The following is an 18,356-nucleotide window of genomic DNA, read 5'->3' on the forward strand; positions in this document are numbered from 1 at the left end:
CCTCTCCCCTCATACAAACCCTCAGCACATCCACAGCTGGGCTCTAGCTTTCACACACACAGGAAACCAGGGCTGAAAGCACAAACCTGGAGACACTGTGGCGAAAGCTAGGTCTGCTTGTTCTATTACTCCAGGCAGCTTTGTGTATTTTTTTGAAATACCTTTCACTATCATGTAAAATTTATATTTCCCCAGCTTTATTGAGGTATAATAGATAAATAACAATGGTATACATTTAAGGTATACAAATAATTTGATATATGTATACATTCCAGTTAATGTATCTATCACCTCACACAGTTGCCTTTGTGGTATCATAAAAATACTTAAAATCTATTAGCAAATTTCAAGTATATAATCGAGTATTGTTAACCATGGTCACCATGTTGCACAGCAGAACTCCAGAATTCATTCATCTTATAACTGAAAGTGTTACCCTATTTTTTTTTTTTTTTTTTTTTTTTTTGAGACAGAGTCTCACTTTGTCACCCAGGCTGGAGTGCAGTGGGGCAATCTCGGCTCACTGCAAGTCTCCCAGGTTCACGCCATTCTCCTGCCTCAGCCTCCTGAGTAGCTGGGGCTACAGGCACCTGCCACCATGCCCGGCTAATTTTTGTAGTTTTTTGTTTTGTTTTGTTTTTAGTAGAGACAGGGTTTCACCGTGTTAGCCAGGATGGTCTCGATCTCCTGACCTCGTGATCTGCCCGCCTCAGCCTCCCAAAGTGCTGGGATTGCAGGTGTGAGCCACGGTGCCTGGCCCAAAAGTGTTACCCTTTGACCAGTATCTCCTCTTCCCACACCTCTAACGCCTCATAACCACCTTTCTACTCTCTGCTTCTATGAATTTAATGTTTTTAGATTCCAGATATGAATGAGATCACACAGTATTTGCCTTTCTGTGTCTGTGGCTTGTTTCACTTCGCATAATGTCCTGCAGGCTCATCCACGCTGTCACAAATGGGAAGAGTTCCTTCTTTTTTTAAGATTGAATAATATTCCATTATTTGTGTATATACGTGTGTGTGTGTGTACAGCACAGGCTCCCTTTTTTTTCTTTCTTTCTTTTTTTTCTTTTTTTTTTTTTTGAGACAGGGTGTCATTCTTTTGCCTAGGCTGGAGTGCAGTGGTATGGTCATGGCTCACTGCAGTCTCAACCTCCTGGGCTTGAGAAATCCTCCCACCTCAGCCTCTTAAGTATCTAGGACTACAGGCATGTGCACCACCTTGCCCAGCTAATTCTTTTTTTATTTTTTGTAGAGACGGGGACTTGCTATGTTGCCCAGGCTGGTCTCGAACTCAATTTCCTTTTTTGAGACAGAGTCTCGCTCTGCCACCCAGGCTGGAGTGCAGTGACACAATCTCGGCTCACTGCAAGTTCCGCCTCCTGGGTTTACGCCATTCTCCTGCCTCAACCTCCCGAGTAGCTGGGACTACAGGCACCCGCCACTACGCCCGGCTAATTTTTTATATTTTTTTTAGTAGAGACAGGGTTTCACCTTGTTAGCCTGGATGGTCTCGATCTCCTGACCTCGTGATCCACAAGCCTCGGCCTCCCAAAGTGCTGGGATTACAGGCGTGAGCCACCACATCCAGCCTGCAATTTCTTTATCCTTCATCTGTTGATGGACATCTGGGATGCTTTCAGATCCTGGCTCTGTGAATACTGCTGCAATGAACGTGAGAGTGCACATCTCACACTGAGGTTCTGATTTCACTTCAGCTCAAGGCAGTTTTTATCCAAACTACTGTCCTCCAAGCCTCACTTTCACAAGACTTGCTTAATGAGTTCCTTCAAATTGACTCATTTTTTCATTTAAATTTGTTTCCAAATGAAATTCCACGCAACTACCACAGTTTTTCTATATGCACCACTTGACATAAATAGAAAGGACTATTAAACAGAAACTTTAATATAAAACAGTTTCCCAGGTTCCTCCTGAGGTCACCTTGTGGACACCATGGCAGGTCCCCCACACTGGGTTCCCTGGGCTCAGGGCCACCACCAGAAATGCCAGCACCCCAGGGGCGCTTTCCCTTTCCTCATCTCTAGTGCCAAATCACACGCCAGCAGCCAGGACACCAGCCCCAAGCCCCCAGCACTCCACTACCACCCGTGTGCTGTATCTGTCAGCACGACAACTGTCACCTTGAAAGTCGACATCCTTGACAATTCCTCAACCTGGCAGAAATTTCCCACTTAGGTTTAGAGAGTGAAAGCATCCCACAATGACAGTCACCTTTCCCCACATATGCTGACGAGCCTAGAGCACTTCTGTCACTCAACAATAATCCTCCATGCCTTGGCAAGTGAAGCCAGAGGACACCAACGATCAGAAAATAAACCCTGGCCCGACAGCCCATGCTCCGCTCAGCTGACCTCACAGATGACTCCAGGATGGAGGGCTCCGAGGTGCAGCCCAGCAGAGGTGTTCGGCCCCCAGAGAACCCAGAGAGGCTTCTGGTGACAGGACTAGAATCTTCCTCCCTCAGCCACTGGGAACAGCAGAGTGCCCCGCTGTAACTGGGGACCCCGGGAGGCAGCCCCTCCCTCACTCTCAGCCATTGTGCCTGCAAGTTGGGTGTCTGTGTGGGTGCTGGGGGCCAGGGAATGGGAAGAAGTCACAGGACATTTATTTGATTTCAAGTTTGTGGAGCTAACCCCATAGGGTGCTTTAGGGGTCCTATTAAAATCAGAAGAAGCACATTTTGGAGTAGAATATAACATGCATGGGAATTTTTAAGAAAAAATTAAGACCATAAACACCTATTCCTGAGAACACCAGTGGAAGGAATGTGGGTAGGGAGGTGGGGCAGCTGGCAAAGAACTGGGAGCGCACAGCTCGCCCAGTCACAAAGGCACGAGAGTCTGCCCGGGAGAACTGGACCGTGGAAAGCATTCCCTTGCTGCTCTCCAGGGGCTCAGGGACCTCCTCCCGGTAGGTGGCTCGGGGTGGGGCCCAGGGGACAGGCCAGGGGCTACGACAAAAATTCTAGGCACATACCTGAGACCCCCCCCCCCAACAGGAGACTCAAGGACCCCAGAAGAGGACTGCGGGGGTCAGGAAATGATGGCCACGCACCAGAGGAGGTTTCCTTGAGACTTCTGTGAGTATAGAAAGGGCCCTGCCGCCTGCGGAGCTTGCAGAGGGTGGCAGAAGCGGGCAGCCGACAGCAGACTGGGCACACCAGGGGGGTCCCATGGATGACAGGAAGCGAGGACCTGGCTTTGCTGAGCTGGACACAACCATCACCCTGACCTCCTTCTCCAACCAGTACCCCCTCCCGTTGATACTGTCAGGGGACTAATGTTCTCTAGGGTCTAGAAAATGAGTATTTTGCTTTCCCCTGGGAGATGCTGGCGTTGGGTCCTAACTCTTCTGTCAAGACGCACTGTTATCCCCAGGCGTCATCGTTCTTCCTGGGACCTGCATCCTGAATTCACATCCTATTTCATGATAGAGAAAGATGCAATGGTTGGAGCTTCAGCCTACACCTGTAAAGAACCGGTCAGCCTGGGGACTGGTGATCTCTGCAGCTGTGGGCTCAGCTCTGGGCTGAACCTGGTCACTGGGAAAGGCAGGCATGTGCCCAGGGACTGCAGAGGTCTCGAGCCCCTCCCATGAGCTTGGCACGGTGCAGAGGGCAGCCTGTGAGTGAGGATCTGAGCCCCACTCATCACTAAGCAAGTTGGAGGAAGAGAGACCCAGGCAGAGATGAGAGGCTGCCTCTGGAAACCCAGCCGGTGGCAACGACAAAGGCTGACAGAGCAGTGGTTGCCAGGAATGCGCACAGTCCACAGAAGGGAAGAGTGAGGAAGAGTCACTGAAAACAGCCTAAAGAAATAAAAACAGAGACAGAAACTGCACAGAAGGGAGACAAAAGAGAGGAATCCGCAGAAACCTGGGCTCCGGGGGTGTGGTTACATCTGTCCACCTGGATAAAGTCGACTAAAATGGGGTCACCAAGGGTGGATCCCAGCATAGCACTGATCCCTTCAACACAGCTGATATAAATGGCTCACACCAGCCAGAGACCACCCAACAGGGGTCTGGTTGTCAGGGTGCTTCAGGGATGTCCAGTTCACAGCAGCCCCAGATGGAAGGTGGGGGTCACGAAAGCAAGGGCTTCTCAGCCCATGAAGATGTTTACGGCAACGATAGCACCGAGTGGAAAGTCGATACCCCTGGGGCCAGACTGTGTAGGTGTTGATACTCAAAGACGGGGCATTCAGTTTGGGGACGCAGAGGAGATGTTACCTTTAACATCAATCACATCGCACAGACTGGCTATTAACCACGTGTAGAGCACACAGGCCTTTTGCAGAAGGGGGAAAAGAAATTTTATTTCCCATAAATTCAAAAAGCAAGAAATTGCTGAAGTCTGGGAAAAACAGAAAACGAACATCAGTATGTAAAGGCATTGTAAGCAGATTTATGATTCGCAAAGAACCAGCGAAAGAGAGGGTCCATGGCTGGATGCAGCTGATCTCAGGAACAGAGAGAGAGAAGTCCAAACACGTGCGTCAACCACACGCAATCACGTGCATCAATCGACCACATGCACCAACCACGTGCATCAATGCAGCCTTCAGAAAAGAAGCAACAGTGATGGTGCTGGAGGGGACGGTGGACAGAGGAAAAAGGGGCCTCCCAGGACTAAGTGGAAAGCGTTCCGCAGACCTGTCCTCTTCACCCCAGCCTTGTCATGTGAGTTGTGTAGGCACAGTTTCAATATGTCATGAGTCACTACCTCTGATCAATAAACCATTCTGTTTCTTTAAAGCAGCTATATTTGAGACGAACAGCCTCCATCTGCCTAGGAACACAAACCTGAACAAATTAAGCCCCAGGGGCACTGCCCTTTGGATGTAGACCCCTGTCCACACAACTCCAGATGTCAAACTGCCAAGCAATGGACACACTGGTCTTTGGCAAACAGGTGATTGAAAAGCTCAAAAACTGCAAGTCTTAAACTCCATTGTCAATGGGCTGCTGACCCACAGCAGGTGCCCTTCCGTGCTGTGAGGCCTAACCACAGAATCTGACTGGGGACAACGACTTTAAATCCAGGAAAACTCCTCCTGTGCACATGTCAGAGCTTAGTTTGCCAAATCGAGACAGCAGACACACTCCCAATTCCATAAAGATCACATTTTTAAAATTAATTTTTAAAACCCAGATTTCTAGCATTGGAAGCCTCCCCCCTGCTGTAGTCCACAACACAAATTCAGCCACAGAAGGCACAAGAGGGCTGCTGCTCAGGATACAAGAGGGCTGTCTTTCTATTAGGAGAGTGACTGTGTGAGAGCATTCACCTTTCCCACTGCACGTGTTTAGACTACAAACTCGGTCCGGACAATGACTGCTAGTGACAAAATTAACCCATGGGCATCATGTACTTAATAAAAAAAAAAGGTGAGTCTCATTGGATATCTTTGTTGAGGCGACATTAATTTAGCACCATCTACATTCTTGATGCTCTGCACGAATTATCTCACGCAAACACATCTGGTTTTAATTACCTTTGGCTGTGCTTGGGAAGAGAAAATAGGATGCAATTTTTAAGTTACGCAGATTTGGGATATGACTATAAAGAGTTAAGGAATCCAGTGGCTTATCCACAAAAAAGTAAATATGTGGATACATTTTGATAAATAAAATAAGCTGCATAATTAAATCCACAGACACGACCCATGACTCCACGTTCCCTGCCATCACCAGGCTGTGCCCCTTGTCTTCACGTCTCTTATTACCACATGTCAAGAGATACCTATCGGCTATTTGTTTACAGTGCCCTCTGAATGGTCAGTTGCAGAGAGGCCTGGATCACTTCTGGTTTTGTGACCAATGGATATCCCAGTGCCTAACACAGTGTTTGCAACAGGGTGGGTAGTCAACACATATGTGTGGACTGAATTAATTCCTAACATCACTCGTTATGGGCCAGACTTCAAGAGCAGCACTCACATAGGGCCATGGTGACAGCTCCACAGCCCCAGCACCTGGGCCACCATTCACTCTGTGTGTCCCCTACAGCTGCAGTCTTCAGAAAGGGTGTGCAGACCCAGAGGAAGAGTGACCCACTTCCTCGCTGCAGATGAAGGGGAAGGCTAGAATGAACCACCAGCAGTGGGCTGCCTAGGGGCTGCCCTGAGCCCTCTCTGAAAGACCCAGTTCAATACAATACATGAAGTCCAGAATATTACTCAAAATTTGCTTGTCACCTCGCCAGCAAATGCGGCATCAAGCTAATTTTTAAAACAGCCTTGAAGTCCCAGCAACAGCAGCAACTGTCCACTCTTTCACAGTTAAACTCTCAAGCCTTTGTTTTTCCCACAGCAAAACTAAAGCCCCATTACTTTCTCCCTACATATTTTTTAGAAATTTCTATCTGAGAAGCCAGGCACAGTGGCTCATGCCTGTAATCCCAGCACTCTGGGAGGCCAAGGTGGGCGGATCACAAGGTCAGGAGTTCGAGACCAGCCTGGCCAATATGGTGAAACCCCATCTCTACTAAAAATATAAAAAAATTAGCCGGGCATTAGCCGGGCGTGGTGGCGCTTGCCTGTAGTCCCAGCCACTTGGGAGGCTGAGGCAGAAAAATCGCTTGAACCCAGGAGGCGGAGGTAGCAGTAAGCCAAGACTGTGCCACTGCACTCCAGCTAGGGTAACAGAGCGAGACTCCATCTCAAAAAATAAAAAGAAAAAGAAAAGAAATTTCTATCTGAGAAATAAACGTACGTGTCTGCCATTGCATTTATGGGCAAAGGCACTCCACACAGGCAAGACGTCCAGAAGACGGCCTGGCCCGAGATTCAGCTGGCCCAGCCCCAGCAGTACTTCCTCAACCCACATGGGTGAGCACTCCAAGTGTTTAGTAATCATCTGAAGGATTCCTTGACCCTTCAAATCAAACAGCAACACTGGCAGGCAAAGCTTGGAGGATTAACCGATTAGTCTCTAAACCCAAAAACAACGGCTGATCAGGACAGGTGGTGTCTGATGAGATTAGTTAACCTGCAACTATTTACTGAAACGTGCCTAAGCCTCCCTCATCTTTCTTCTTTCTCTCCAGTATCTCTGGGTTCATCCTAGAGCAACAAACGGCATGCAGTCACCCATGAATGTGTCTTAGTTCCTAAATGATAAATCCAAATAATTCTCACCTAAGGTGGTGTGCTTTGGTGGCCAACAAAAATCAAAAGAAGCTTCAGAAAATGTGCTGGACACTCCTGACCTCCATCGTTCTAGCCGCAGATGCAAGTTCTCTCGTTTCCTGAGCATGTGGCACTGCCAGAGCATCTGCTCAAGAACCAGCAACCGGCAGACCCCTTCTCTGAAAGGTGCTGCCCACAACACCAAGCTGCTCTCAGACAGCCTCCGGCTGTGGGATGGACCCAACTCACCATCGTCACTCCCCACCACAAAGTCAGCAAGATTCAGAAAGCAGAAGTGCAAAGTCCTCATTGGGCAAATCTAGACTATGGAAGAAGGAACGAAAAGAGGTGAGAATCCACTGCAAACTCACTAAGCCCCAAATCACACCAATGCCACTTTCCTCATTAGAAATTCCTGTCAGATAAACAGAGAATAAAAAGATATAGACACATGTTTTCCTCTGCAGCATATCACCTAACTAAATGGAAAACAAATTACATGTCATTATAAATAGAGACCAATGCAATTGCTGTCCCTGGAGCCCCCAGTGCCCACTGTGGTGCCTGGTACACAGCAGGTGCTTAAATATGTGTGCAGTGAAGCCAGGGAGAGAAAAGCATCAGCGTCCCATTCCTTGAACCAGGGTAAAAACAGTTCCCTGGGAACTCCCTGATTCTCTGGTGAGGTCTTGCTCTCAGTGAGCCCGGCCCCAGTACGTTTACAGGTGCCTGGTGCAAGCATGCTTCTAAATTCTCTCACGTCTCCTCCTGACCCGAATTCCTGTGGTCAATCCTAATTCATTTAAACTCACATAAATTCATGTGAGCCTTATGCACACATTCCATTAAGTGGAAATGCAAACACCATCCTATCTTCGTGTTTGTTATCAGTTAAAAAATGTAAACACGTGCTACCCAAGAGAGTGGCGACTCTTCTCGATCCTCCTTCAGGTCTCCCAAAGGACAGCTGCAGCTCTAAATGCCCTCCAAGGATGTGCAGAGCCATCAAGGGCCGGGGAGGCTAAAGAAGGCAGAATCCAAATCATGCTGCAACTTTATATACTTTTTCATTCCAGCTTCACTCAATGGGAAAAGGGAGGCCCACATTACGGGGTACCTGCATGATCTGTAAACCATTCACTGTTGCCAATACCTTTAGCTTGACACCCTGTTCTATTAAAATTCCCATAGGATACCCATCAAGCATGCATTTCACATTCATCAAATCTGAAGATCTCCCAAGCAAGGCAAATCTGATAAAAATTGACCTTGGCCTCTTCAACTGGTGCTATCAAGAGCATTTTCCCCAGCAAATGCTTGCTGATGTGTGTGTTTTTTTAATGCACCTCAAAAAAGATCATGTTAACTGTAAAAGATAGAGATTAAATACAGATTGAACTGAAATGCACACTAGAAACAATTGCGAAACTGAGCCCCAAATTTGTCATGCTCCAGCAAGCAGGCAGGCTCTCAAAAGCCAGGAGGAAGAAACAATTGGATAGAATTCTGCTCAGCTCAATCACAGCAAGCAGCTTGATTCTAGGCAGCTGTAGACAAGCTATTGTGTCCTGCGGATGACAGAGGTGGGCTCATTTTCAGGACAGCCTGCCAACAGGCTGGATCAGCAACTGAGCAGGATTATTCTCCCCTGCTGTTTTTTTAAAGCAGATTATGGCTTAGACATTTCTTCCCTTTTAATGAAGTTTGTAAGAATCAGGAACACTGCCTCTGATAATAAAGATAAACTTGGAGCAAATTAAAAAAGGAAACCAACAGATTCAAGCAACTACTCAGCATAGATGCCCAGTAATGCTTGACAATCCAGTTTGCACAACATGGGCTGACTGAATCTAGAGGCAAAGTGTGGTATCAGACTCACAACACACACACACACACACCCATGCACATCCACACATATACACACACACATCCTTAACTTAGAATACTAAATACCACAAATCCACCAGCAGCCAGGAAGGCACTCTGAGGTGTGCCTCACGCTTGATAAGAGACTTTAAGATTGTCGTATTAGGAATAGGCACTGAAACGACAGCCAATCATGTGTGCCAGGCACTGTACGTACATCATCCTATTTATCCAAAGAAGCAGATAGGGCCAAGCGCGGTGGCTCACACCTGTAATCCCAGCACTTTGGGAGGCCAAGGCGGGTGGATCACGAGGTCAGGAGATAGAGACCATCCTGGCTAACACGTTGAAACCCCGTCTCTACTAAAAATACAAAAAATTTAGCCGAGTGTGGGGGCACTTGCCTGTAGTCCCAGCTACTGGGGAGGCTGAGGCAGGAGAATGGCGTGAACCCGGGAGGCGGAGCTTGCAGTGAGCCGAGATTGTGCCACTGCACTCCAGCCTGGGCAACACAGCAAGACTCCATCTCAAAAAAAAAAAAAAAGAAGCAGACAGTATCCCTAACTCACTAACTCACTGATAAGAAGTCTCAGGAAAGCTAGCCCATTTGCCCATTTGAAGTCTCAGGAAAGCTAGCCCAGAGAAGCAGACAGCATCCCTAATTCACTGATAAGAAGTCTCAGGAAAGCTAGCCCATTTGCCCATTTGAAGTCTCAGGAAAGCTAGCCCAGAGAAGCAGACAGCATCCCTAATTCACTGATAAGAAGTCTCAGGAAAGCTAGCCCAGGGCACATGGTGAGGAAGTGTGGAAGCCAGGATTAAAACCACCTTCAGTGGGATTCCCACCAGTCCTTCCCCTCTTTCCACGTGTCCTGGGGGAGGTGGCAGGCCATTGCCTCAAGAGAAAAGGCAGTCCTGTGTGCAGGCTTCAGATACCAGCCTGGGAGGCAACGCTGTTCCCAAGAGTGTGACGGGAAACATGGGGTTGGGGCTGGGTCACCGTTTGCTCACCGACTTGGAGACCAAGTACAAGGGGAAGAAACCCTACTGTCTCCACTACTGGGTGTGGTCATGGGACTGTGACACCTAAAGCCACGGCCTCTATCTGAGACCTACAGGGTAGGGATGAGAGTGAAGCCAACACAGGAGCAGAGCAGAAGGACACACCAAGTGTGGATCAGTGAGGAGAGGGCAGAGCTGCTGGGTTAGCCAGCTCGGCCACTCAGACTAATGTCCTGTTCATGTCACTTACATATTAATAGAGCTGCCTGGCACCTGTGGCCAAAGCCACAACAGATTTGATGCTGCTTCCTGTGGCCATGCCGCTCTGCACACTCTGTGGGTTTAGAACACAGCAGCCTTGCACAGAAGAGCATCTGCAGCCCTGAGGCGCGGTGAATGGAAGGGGTGGCCGTTGCTCATGTTTAGAATCTTGCTACTAACAAGCTGAGCCTGTGGTAGAGTAAGAGGACTCCTCTAACCAAGGCCAAAGTTAATCTTCCAAGAAACACCCTTATTAACTGTGCACCGCTCAGCAATGAAATTCTGGAGCCTTAATTTCCCTATCTATGTAACTAGCAACCTCACCAAGTTGCAGTAAGGGCCAGATGAGCCACACTTCAACACCGCTCAACCCTTAGCCCACAGCAGAGGCTTCATCCACGCCTGGTCCCAGTGGGTGCTCAATGAATAATAATTTAGATTATTCACTCGCTGGCTACAAACTGCTGTTCCCACACTCAGGGGCCTTATGTAAAGGACTTTGCTGTAGCTCAGCTATCATATCAACCACTTGTCTACTCTCTTGTGAGCTGTCTGGTTTTCTGTGAGGCCCCCAAGTGCTGGCCTTTTCCTCTGGAGTCCTTATTACATCCAAGACCAAACCACGACAACACCCCAACCATCCAGCCAAACTGGACAGAAGGGCAGAGGAACGGAATCCTAACTCAATCACTTCCTAGCTCTCTGACTTGCCCAAATATCTCTCTGGGCCTCAAAATAATAATTATACCAGCCACTTGGCAGGATTATTGTCAACTTTCCATAAGGTGATATACGTCAAAGTGCCCAGCACGCAGCAGGTACTTAGTAAATGTTCAACAGAAAATCTCGGGTATATAAGCAGTTCAACTGTTGAGAGCCAAAGACATGGTAACTAGCTTCCAGATACCACAGACACTCTCTCTATCCTGGCCTCCACTAGCCGACCAGCTGGACTAAGCAACATTCCACATCCTCTGTAACACAGCCAAAGTCACCCACACCCACCGGAGACTACAGCCTGGCAAGGCTGGGCCAGCCACTCCTGCCTGGGGAGGTCTGTGCTTATCAGGGATCTGTTGTCCTTATTCCCAACTATGCTAATGCAATTTGTACTTAAAATGCTAAATATGCACCATAATTCAATAGTCTGTAGCAAGGGAAGAAGTTTGAGCGCAAAAAAAAAAAAAAAGCCCCTTGGGAAATCAAATCAAGATGACCATGTAGGAAAGACTCAAACACTGATAAAATGGTCAAATCAGGTGTAAATGAGAACATCAAACATTATTGGGGAGGACCTATATAAAATCTAAAAGATGCTCTACACAGAATCCTTTGAAAGTCTTAGTCTTCACGCTACTTGAAAGAAACAAATAGAAAATCATAAAAGGTGACCGTGGTTTCAGCTAAAAAGACAATCTGGAACTGAAAGAAAGGTCCTCAGCCCTGTACTCAAAAAATGGTAGAAGAATCATACGTGTGTGCTTATAAAATAAAATATTTAACATATACAATTTTATGATTCTCCAACTGAAAATATTTTTTCCATTAAGTCCCAGTCACATTGTCAAAGAGACACAAAAGAGACTTTCAAACAGACCCAATGTGAACATATACCACTGTACCTCAAGATACAAAATGCAGATAAACTAATTAGGCTCTAATGCCTACTTTTACATCATCAAAGGCACTGCCTAAGCTTTCTAGAGTTCTTTAATTTGTGACAATGTCCTTCCTTATAACCCTCACAGAATTCTGGAGTGACACAGCCAGTGCCCACGGGTACCTTCTGAGAGCTGGGCAGACAGCTTGTATCCACTACCCCTAATGTCAGCTCCATCAAGAAAGCCCAAGCCAGTCTTGTTCACCTATAATAGTGCCTAGCACAGTCTAGGTGAACTGAACACTGTTCACCTATAATAGTGCCTAGCACAGAACTAGAACAACTGCAGAAGATGTTCTGTATAGGCTCAAATGTAAGTCAAGGATTTTTTTTAAAAATTCAAAAAAAAAAAAGGAATTGTCTTATATTCCAGTCCTTATGAAATCACTTACATTAAAAAGCATGCTCAGGCCGGGCGTGGTGGCTCAAGCCTGTAATCCCAGCACTTTGGGAGGCCGAGATGGGCGGATCACGAGGTCAGGAGATCGAGACCATCCTGGCGAACACGGTGAAACCCCTTCTCTACTAAAAAAAAAATACAAAAAAAAAAAAAAAATACAAAAAAAAAAAAAAGCATGCTTTGAATTAGTCAATGTGGAACCACAAAACCCTTTTAGCAAGACTCCCACTGCACTGAAACAATTTGATTGATGCTAGCTTGGGATGTTAAAGGGGTTTTCTTGCAAAATAGTGAAAACAAAACAATAAACAAACAAGTTGGCCTGAGAAATTTAGCATACATTAGCAACTGCGAGGGTTGGATAGTACCATTAAAACAGAACTGTTTAAAGGTCATTTTAAGAAGTAACAAAGAAGCAACACACATACAGTATTTGCCAACAGGCATATAAAAACACCAAGTCCGGATCCAAGGCTATGGGTACTCGTCACTGGGTATATGATTTCCAGGGCAGCAGCGTTAACTGACTCCAAAAAAGCGCTTTATCTCAAATGGCTCAGGTGAAAGCACAACTGAGAGAGGTTCTGCTAACCACGTCAGTGGACTCCAAGTACTCTGGCGATCACCAAAGCCGATGAAAAAGACGCAGGTAAAGAGTTCAAGAAAACACTGTTTCGTGCCCGGCCAGTAAAACCAAATAGAAACTAAAACTTTTTTGAAAATAACGTTGTCACAAGGTCTAACTGTAACAAAATTAATAAAATAAGCTACCCAAATACTTACCTACATACCTAAAAATGTATACATATCCTAATTGACCCAAAAGAAGATGTGAGGAGCTTCTAATTGGGAAATGATGGGACTGTCATATTTATAGTTACCTGCTATCATGGCACATTAGTTAAGTAAGTGTCCCTCTATTAAACAACATGTAACAACACCCAGCATTCAACTTTCCTGGGAGGAGTCAAGCAATTCCAACGGACAGTAAAGTACCTAAAGTAATTTTCAGCTGAAATCTTTGTCAATCAAAGGTATAGGGTTGCCCAATGCCCGATACACTATTATAATCCTTCCCACCCCTGAAGCATGTGTTGGACCTAATGCTGTTATCCCAACATGGTAGTATAGTACTAGTGTAGTGTGAGTACAGCATGCAGGACTCCTGGTTATAAGTTAAATAAGTGCTCATCTATTAAACAACATCCAGAAACATCCCAAACACAAAAAGTCATGAACATGACTATGCACCCATAAGGAAAGTCAACCAAGGGTCTCAAAATATGGTAAGTAAAACATCAATTTCCTGCTACTACTAAATGTTACTACTAAAAAGTTCCAATCTTCAACCCCTTTGATAAGTTCTAAAAGGTACTACAAATGCCACAGAATTCCCAGAGTGGCATCAAAGCTTCAGCCTGTTACATTTCAGAGGTTACCTCCTAACCTCCTGGTCAAACACAAGTCCCCCAAGATAAACTAGGAGGACATCTGTAAAGAGATGGTCATCAGAATGTCCCAGCGTTTTACCAGAAGCAGGGCTCCAAATACCATATATCGGAACAGAAGAGGGTAACCCGCCTATTCAGCAAATAAAGATATTTAATTACAAATACCTTAGAACAAAAACAGCAACAAGGCTAGGAAGGAGAAGTTTGAAAATTTCTAACGCAAGCATTTAGCTGGATTTAATCACAATTAAAACCAAAGAAAAAAATTCCCCTTCAGCAGGCAGCGCCCCCAGGTGACCCCCAGTGACTACCCCTGTCGCCATTCTTCCTGATCCATACGAAAAAAAGCCCATTGCAGCAAAGAATGGCATTTAACTCCAGCTCAACATCCAAGAGTTTAAGTTCCTTTTTTTTTTTTTTTACTTTTTTTTTTATTATTATACTTTAAGTTCTAGGGTACATGTGCACAACGTGCAGGTTTGTTACATACATATACATGTGCCATGTCAGTGTGCTGTACCCATTAACTCGTCATTTACACTAGGTATATCTCCTAATGCTATCCCTCCCTCCTGTCCCCTCCCCAAAATAGGCCCCGGTGGGTGATGCTCCCCTTCCTGTGTCCAAGTGATCTCATTGTTCAATTCCCACCTTAACCTTAGAGATTGGCAGTACTGCCTAAACCAGGTGCTAGAACGTTCCCAGCATTTCAGGATTACACATAGTGGAAGGACTAGGCATCACCAACTCCTTAAATAGTCAAAAGTAGAGGAATAAAGTTGCGTTTCTAAAGCAAATTATTATTCCAATAGACGACTTTTTTTTTTTTTTTAACATTTAAGTGCTTTTCTCCTTTTAAAGAAATTAACAAAACCCAGGTCCTTTTTTTCCCACTTAAACCAGTATCCCATGCCCTCTTCCCTGATGACAGTTCACAAGGTGGCAAGGGTGTGTAAAGACAAGCTGTAAGACGCTTTTAAAACCAAATCACCGAAGCCATCCAGAGAAGGTCTTTCGCCTAAAACAGAAGCAGTGAAGGCCCTAAAATGCGGTTGTACCAAAAATAATAATAATAAAAATAAATAACCCATGGGAATGCAACCCTGCCTGGGAGCCCAGGAGAAGACCTTGGCTTCTGGTCAGACACTGCCAAGTCCAAAAAGGGCTGGGTCAAAAGGCTCCTGGGGCCTCCAAATTAACTCCTTCCAGACTACTAGAAGGAGTTTGTCATCAGCATTCTTCCAAACCCCAGTCCCACTCTGCCTTCTGCCCTCCCCTCCTTAGCCAGACCGCAGGCAGGAGGCCCGCCGGCTTCCCAATGCAGCCATCAGAGCCCTGTCAGAAACGTTAAGCTCTAACTTTTCTCCCGGCAGGCCCAGTGTGCAGAGTGAGTGTCTGGGGATCCAGAGGAAGAAGGTCCCCGTTTCTAGGGAGATGCAAGGGTGATGCTAAGTTGAAGAGGCAGGATAACAAGTCCGGCCAAGGAATCCGGGGTGAGCGGCGGGACAGGAAGGCGTGCCCACACCGCAGAGGACGGGACACACGTGAACAAGCGACGAGGTGCCCTGGGACCGGATGCCGCCACCGAGCAAGCGAAGTTGGAGGAAGAGCAACAGTGGAGTGGGCCAACACCGGGCCACGCTTGGTCTCCTCCGCACCTCATTGCCCCCAGCCGAAGCACCCACACACTCCCACGTGCCGTGGCCACTTCCGCGGAGAAAGATACCCACCTTTGCCGCCGGCGCGCTCCTGCTGGTCGCCAGCTCCCGCAGACTACCCGTGGCGCTGCCTGCGGCTGCTGAGAGGAAAATCGGGGAACCCGGGGCGCTGCCTGTCGCGCCGCCCCCGCTGCCCGCGAGCGTGGGGCCCGCACTCTGGCCAGGGACTGGACGCGCGGGCGGGCTGCCGCCGGGGCTGGTGCCCGCGCGGGGCCGCTGACGGATGCCGTCCAGCAGGCGCACCAGCAATATGTTGGCGGGCAGCTCGTCCACGCCGCAGCCCACCAGGATGCGGCACTCGGGGCACCGCAGCTCGTGGCGCGAGCACACGATGCTCTCCAGGCAGCGGCGGCAGAAAGTGTGTTGGCATGGCAGCACCTTAGCCGTGGTGTCCAGACGCTCCAGGCACACGGAGCACTCCAGCAAGTCCAGCAGCGACGACTCGTCCATGTCCTCGCCCGCCCCCGCGGCGGTGGCCGCCGCCCGCCGCCGCCGCCGCTCGCCTGGCCTGTCCTCGTCGCCCTCGCTCTGCGCAGCAGCGGCGGCCGCCTTGGATGCGCACAGCCAGGACGCTCCGAGCAGCATGGGGGAGGCGCCCGCAGCGGTCTCGCGCGGCTGCCTAGGTCTCAGGGCCGGCGTGGAGCCCGCCACCGGCAGCAGGCATCAGGACCAGGGAGCCGGGCTCCGCCGTGACTTTCTTCACCCCGGCTGCTGGCCCGAGGCTAGGACTGTGGCGGTGTGAAGTGGCTCACCGACCGGCCTGCGTGGCGGGGACCTGAGTTCCGCGCGCAGCGAGCTAACTCCCTGCCAGCCAAGCCCGCCCAGTCCTCCGCGCAGCGCCAGGGACTGCCGGCTACACCTGTCCCGCCGCGCGTCCGCCCCGCGCGGGGGCCGGGGGTGCTGTCGGACCCGAAGCTCAACGGGTTCTGTGCTGTAAGCGGTGGCTCGCGCCTGCGAGACCAGCGGCAGGAAGTGCGGGCAGCGGCCGGCCAGGTCCCCGGGGAGGCCGGGGCGCGGCGTGCGCGCTCCCCTGCGCAGCTGGTGAGCTGCACCGCCCCCGCCGCACCTCCATGCGCCCCTGGCCTGCTCTCAAGTGGCTGTTCTCCACAGGGTTTAGCCGGACCGTTTCTCTTCCTCGGCCGCGAGCACGTGCGCGGGGGTGCGCGCGGAGGTCACGGTCACTGCGGGGTGCAGGGAAGGAGGCGCCGCGCCTGCAGGACCTCCCTTCGCCTGGGCGCACGCCGCGCACGCAGGCGATTAGCCTCGTCCCCTAGGACATCGCCAGGGCTCTAGGGAACCCCTCCTGCGCAGGCTTGGCCCTGCCTCCTCCAGGCTTCCGAGTCTTTTTCGGCTTTTCGTGAGCCTCAGAGAGGGACGTTTCCTGCCAACGCTGCTGCGAAGGAAAGTTTGGGCGGCGTTATCCCGACTGCCTTCCTCGCCAGCGCCGGCGAGCAGCTTGGGGACACGGCCGACGCCCGGGCATCCTCCCCGGAGCGCTCCCAGTTCTGACTCCTTTCCGAGCGGCGTGCAGAAGTGACAGCCCCGGAGCTTCGTTCGGTTGTAGGTGTGAGGACGTCCCTCAAGGCAGGAGGGGAAGGCGCTCCGGTTGAAGCGGGTACCCCGGGGCCCGCGCCGACTCCTCCCGGCGCAGCCTTGGCTCTCCGGAGTCGCGGGTCGTAGGTTGGTGCCGCTGCCCGCCGACCAGCACCCTGGCGCCAGGCGCCCGGCCCCGCGCCGCACCCTTGGCGGTGCTGTACCGGGGACTCCAGCTCCCGCTGCGGCGCAGTCTCGTGAACCCCGCTCCAATTTTTTCCTACGGAGGCGCAGAGGAGGGGAAATTCGCGCTCTCCTTCCCGACGCCCCGGCTTCTGGGAGCGTCAGAGCAACGGAAGTACGTACGGGAGGACCGAGAGCAGCAGGGAAGTTTGGCGGTGGGCTGGGGTCGGCGGCGAAGATTCCCTGCCGTGCGCTGCCCCCTCGTGGCCGCTTTGCGTTCCCGTCCAGGGCCCAGCACAAACCAGGACTGGCTGGACGCTCCACAGCGTGTTCAGCCACGGCTAACATCAGAAGAGTCGTGGAGGGCCCCCCTACCGGCCAGCCTGTCCTTATGGTTTGTGAAGTTGTATGATCTTTCTGTTATTCAGGAAAAAAGTAGTATTTGTTGAGGCTAAAAGGCCAAAAGCGTGCTATATATTATTTAATCCTCTAAACAGCTCTGCGAGATAATTATTTTATTTATTTATATTTACTTACATAGCTTTAGACAGGATCTCGTTCTATCAGGGAGGCTAGAGCGCAGGGTGCGATCACGGCTCACTGCAGCCTCGAACTCTTGGGCTCAAGGCATCCTCTCACCTCAGCCTCCTGAATAGTTGAAACTACAGGTGCGCCACTACACCCGGCTGAATTTTTAATTTAAATTTTTTTTAATTTAAATTTTCAGGGTCTCCTTTTGTTGCCTAGGCTAGTCTCAACCTCCTGGGCTCAAGAGATCCTCCAACCTTGTCCTCACAAAGTGCTGGGAGTACAGGCGCCAGCCACCATGCCCAACCTGTGATAATTATTTTAAACTCATTTTACAAATGAGGAAAGTGATATTCATACTTGTAAAGCCATTGGGGCTGAATTTTCATTTTTGTATCCCCAGAACTAACACATAAAGCTGACATGCCATTACAGTGTAAGCTCTCTGTAAGCTACAGATCTTTTCCACTATAATACCCTTAGTGACTAGGGCAGTGCCTAGCATATAGTAGGTGTTCAATAAATAGTTGGAGAATGAATGAAAGGATGTTTCTCTCTCTCTCTCTCTCTCTCTCTCTCTCTCTCTCTCTCTCTCTCT

General features: G+C 49.2%; 1 protein-coding gene across 1 annotated transcript in view; it reads right to left on the bottom strand.

The window, feature by feature from the left end:
• SH3RF3 (SH3 domain containing ring finger 3) overlaps positions 1-17,468 on the bottom strand; it is a 374,941-nt gene extending 357,473 nt beyond the window's left edge. Inside the window, exon 1 of the mRNA XM_023190396.3 lies at positions 15,527-17,468. Within this exon, the coding sequence (XP_023046164.2) occupies positions 15,527-16,099 (573 nt within the window). The 5' untranslated portion in view covers positions 16,100-17,468. The remainder of the gene's footprint in view (positions 1-15,526) is intronic.
• Between the last annotated feature and the right edge of the window lie 888 nt (positions 17,469-18,356).

The sequence above is a fragment of the Piliocolobus tephrosceles genome, chromosome 15, assembly GCF_002776525.5.
Source record: "Piliocolobus tephrosceles isolate RC106 chromosome 15, ASM277652v3, whole genome shotgun sequence".
Taxonomy (NCBI): Eukaryota; Metazoa; Chordata; class Mammalia; order Primates; family Cercopithecidae; genus Piliocolobus; species Piliocolobus tephrosceles.